The sequence below is a fragment of the Malania oleifera genome, chromosome 11 (genome assembly GCF_029873635.1).
Source record: "Malania oleifera isolate guangnan ecotype guangnan chromosome 11, ASM2987363v1, whole genome shotgun sequence".
In the NCBI taxonomy this organism is placed as follows: Eukaryota; Viridiplantae; Streptophyta; class Magnoliopsida; order Santalales; family Ximeniaceae; genus Malania; species Malania oleifera.
Genome location: NC_080427.1, coordinates 69,651,193 through 69,655,656, shown reverse-complemented (window position 1 = coordinate 69,655,656; position 4,464 = coordinate 69,651,193). Strand labels below are relative to the sequence as shown.

Here is a 4,464-nt window from a genome sequence, read left to right as displayed (position 1 = left end):
ACAAGCCTATTATTCAGTGTCTTTATATCTATAGATATGGTTTTTCTCTAAGTTGGTTGGTCTCTCGGTGGTATTTGAACATTTGTGCCTTTTCTTTTTTCTGTTAGGTAGGGTTTGGTCCACAATTGGATTCGAAATTGGAATTTACTAGAATTAGAAACGTAATGTCAGATTTCTCCTTCATGTTTAGTTCGATACAGAATCATAATCGAAATTATATAATAGTGTTTGATATATATATATAGGCATAGGAATCGGAAATGAGTCTAGCTAGTATAGAAAATCTATTCAATTAATTTAATATAAAATAAAAATATTACAAATATAATTACCATATAATATTATTTTACTATTCTATGTAATAAATAATTTTTTATAATAAAATCAGTTTGATAATCATTGATTGATTATACTTTGTGTATTATATTTTATAAGTTTTATATTTTAATATGTAATTTATTAAATGTAAATAAAAATATCATATTTTGTAACACTATTTTATGACATGAATCAAAATGTAAGTAAAAGGGGGAATCCCATTGCAACATGAAATTATAAGAATAAAAATAAACGTTAGAAATGAAAATCAATCATTCTGATTCTGATTCCAATTCTTAAAGCTAATTTTCAATTACCAAATACGACCTTAGCATAAAAATTTTGTTCTTAGGCAGTTAGAGCCTCTCGTGCCGTTGAAAACTTTGCATTAAAAAAAAAAAAAAAAAAAAAAAAAGGTTTACCTCCAAAAAAACAAAAGAAAAAAGAGCAAGTTACAGATGGATAATGCCGCGTACAATTTTTTTAAAAAGAATATATAGTACAATGATAATACTGACAATAATATATGTTTCTTACAACTGTAATTTGGGCCATGCGAGGCCTAACGCGAGAAATGAGGAAAAGAAGTCGCATAGGGGGTAAAGGCGCCGGTCCCCTGACGGTGATCCATGCCAACCTGTGCTGCGCCCGGCTCACCCAGTGAGTGACTCAGTGGGTGAATTAAAAAAAAATAAAAATAAAGGGTCCTAGTCTCACCCATGGAATTTCCGTCAGAAAGGTCAAACGCAATCTCCCATTAATGGAAGTCGGAAGTCTCCTTTTACCGTTACAAATTTCACAAGAAAGTCGGTCAATTCCAAGACCCAAACACTATTCGCCGTTGCCTCAGGTGGCGGGGGGCCGACGTTCCCACGCGTCGGGCTTTCATTTGCTAACTGCACGAACCGGAGAAAAGCTGTTCGGGGGTCAAACATTAAGGCGAGCACCGGACCGAATATTCGGCGCGCGGGAGGTGTGAACCGCGCCCCCGCTGGGTCCAACGATTTCAACCCGCACGTCTTCTGAGGTCTGCATGCGAGCCACGTGGATGGCGGTGGTAGGCTGGCACACGTGGGTCAGCCGTCGCTAAACGCGTCGGAGATCAGAAGAAGAAAACAGACGGCCCACAGCCCAGAACGTTATAAAAAGAGAAAAAGCAGAAAAAAGAAAAAAGAAATGTAGTATGGAAATCCATGCAGCAGTACTACAGCCACCACGTACAATCTGGATGCCTGCCCACAGGCTCCAAAATATATTTATTTATTTTTTTTAAAAAAGGATTCGAATAAAATTGGTAAGAAAAATGCTTTTGGAAAATAATTTTTTAATAGCAATTTATAATTTATTAATTATAAAGTACTAATATTAAGAGTACTTGACTTGTATAAATAAGGGATACATTTTGAGGTGGATATTTATGGGTTGTATTCTGACATTATAGAAACAATAATATAAAACTATTTGATTTCTTGTTATTTTAAAGTCTACGCGCATTTTATAGATTTTTGTGAAGATATTTTTGAAAATTAAAATTTTTTTAAAATTTAAAATTTAAAAAGATTAAAATATTAAAAGATTTTTTTAAAAAAAAAAAAAAAAAAAAGAAAGCTTAGAGAGCAAGTTCTGTACATCTGAATGCAGCGAATAAAGCCCCCACCAGCAGCGTGACCACCGTCCCTTCTGTGTGATCGGCTTCCTCGTAAGCGTGACGACATGTAAACGCAATGGGAACAAATGGGGATGTGAATTTTTTTTCCCTTTTTTTCTTTTAAGAGAGAGAGAGAGAGAGAGCAGGGTGAGTTTCCGCGTAGAGAGATGAGACTGAGGGGAACTATTAAGGGCGGGGGGCAGAGTGGGGGTCAGAAGAAAATAAAGGAAAGAGAAAATTAGACAGAGAAAGGAAGAAAGAAAGAGAGAAATGAAAGGAAGAAAGCTTGTTTGGTTTCGTTTCCTGAAATCTGAACAATAAAATAAAACGCTTCCTTTGACAACATCTCTCCCTTCCCCTCCAAGAATAAAAATCTTGCTTTCTCTTTGACGTTTCACACACGTCTCTGTTCACACCACCTTCACAAATCCCTCTCAACTTCACCATATACCCCTTTCTCTCTCTCTGATTATCTGATTATTCATTCGGATCTTGCTTTGTTGTGCGAATCAAATCATCTTTTTATCGATAAATATATATTATATAGCAGGGAATTTGGAGTTGTGGGGTTTCGAAAGGAAGGGAGCAAGCAAGGGTAATATACCCAGATATGGATCAGGGGGCACATCATCATCATCATCATATGAGTGTGAGTATTGATACGACTGGGGGTGACAGGTTCCCCCAGTGGAGTATTCAAGAGACGCGGGAGTTCTTGATGATCAGAGCCGAGCTGGATCAAACCTTCATGGAGACAAAACGCAACAAGCTTCTCTGGGAAGTCATCGCCACCAAGATGAAGGAAAAGGGCTACAATCGCAGTGCAGAACAGTGCAAGTGCAAGTGGAAGAATCTCGTCACCAGATACAAGGTAAATCGATCTTCTTTCCTCGTCATCATCACCATTATTATCAGTCTAAATATGAATTACCCTTACCCTTTATTTAGTCTATGAACAAGAAAAGATGTACATATACATATATACTCAAAAATAAGGTATTGGATTATATGTATATGTGTGTCTATTTATGTATATGACATGAACTTGATCACAAAAACCCCCATAGAACAGTACTAAATGTATTGATTGCTTCTCTTTATAAGCCCCCATTCGCAAAGCTTTTGCTTCTTTTTATTTCTTCATAAAACCTCACAAACTGTATATATGTAAAGCTAGCTAGCTAGCTAGCTCCATGGGTTTCTTTCCTTTTTGTTTTTATGATGAGGGGATGAGAATAAATATAAAGCCTAATTCATGCACGTTTTTGGTATATATTTTGATATATAGGGATGTGAAACGATGGAACCAGAAGCCCTGCGGCAGCAGTTCCCATTTTATAATGAGCTTCAGGCAATTTTTGCGGCGAGGATGCAGAGAATGCTATGGAGTGAAGCAGAAGGCGGAGCGGGCGGGTCGAGGAAGAAAGCTGGGCATTTCTCTTCCGAGGATGAGGAGGAGAATGAAGAGAGCGATGGCGATAAGGGAACGGGTAGAAAGAAGAAGAAGATTAAGGGCCATACGAGTACTACCAGTGGAGGTGGAAGCAGCAGTGGTGGAAATATTAATAATTTGAGAGAGATTTTGGAGGACTTCCTGAAGCAACAGATGCAAATAGAGATGCAGTGGCAAGAAGCGTACGAGGCAAGGGAAAAGGAGAGGACAATGAAGGAGATGGAGTGGAGAAAGGCCATGCAGAGCTTGGAGAATGAGAGGATAATGATGGATAGAAGGTGGAGGGAAAGGGAAGAGCAAAGAAGGATGAGAGAAGAGGCTAGGGCTGAGAAGAGGGATGCCCTAATCACTGCACTTCTAAACAAGCTGAGAAGAGAAGAGAACATGTAGTAATTTGAAGGCCGTAGCTGGGTAGCAAGCTGCTTGCTAGCTCCTTTGTTTTTGATGTTTTGAAGAAGAGAAGCCTTGAGAGGTTTGTCTTAGAACTCTTGTTTAGGAAATGCTTTTGTTTTGGTTCTTGTTTTTGTTTTTGCTTTCGTTTTCTTTTACTTCATTCTCATATACTTTTTTCACTTCTTTATTTGCTCCCTGAGGATTCTTTAATCAATTTTCTGGTGAAAAAGAGTTTGATCATTCTCATGCTTTAAATATAACCCTGTAAATTGAAGCTCCACCATATCTACAGAAAAAGAAAAACAAAGTTGACATAGTTTACATTAATATGAGAAAATCCAGTTAATGTTTGAGACAATATTGATTTTCTAAATGGAAAGCATATTGAATAATTTTAGATATAGTTGGCTTCGACTGGTGCTGCTGCACAGTACTCCTGTATTTGTAACTAGCTGGCTGGATTGCTGTCTCCGTACGTATGTCCTTTGCATAATTTATCCCATTAAAATTTGAAGATATATTTAAATAGTAATACAGCCTATTATTAGGTTTCTATCCAAAGAAAAAAAAAAAAAAAACAGAAAAAGCTAGTAGGAACACAATCTAAACATTCTTCAGTTTTAGCCTCCGTAATTTTAAAATCCAACCATAT

General features: G+C 37.1%; 1 protein-coding gene across 1 annotated transcript; it reads left to right on the top strand.

Annotated features, from left to right (window-relative positions):
* The first annotated feature begins 2,115 nt into the window (after nt 1-2,115).
* Nucleotides 2,116-4,052, top strand: LOC131168050 (trihelix transcription factor GT-3b). Its single transcript, XM_058127222.1, has 2 exons — nt 2,116-2,837; nt 3,255-4,052. The coding sequence occupies exons 1-2, from the start codon at nt 2,577-2,579 to the stop codon at nt 3,807-3,809; spliced, it is 816 nt and encodes a 271-aa protein (XP_057983205.1). The 5' UTR covers nt 2,116-2,576; the 3' UTR covers nt 3,810-4,052.
* The last annotated feature ends 412 nt before the right edge of the window (nt 4,053-4,464 follow it).

Bases quoted from the DNA above. Each gene is read 5' to 3' on its own strand.
- LOC131168050 (XM_058127222.1), top strand. From the start codon at position 2,577: ATGGATCAGGGGGCACATCATCATCATCATCATATGAGTGTGAGTATT. The intron at 2,838-3,254 runs GTAAATCGATCT...TTTGATATATAG, and splicing joins ATCTCGTCACCAGATACAAG to GGATGTGAAACGATGGAACC.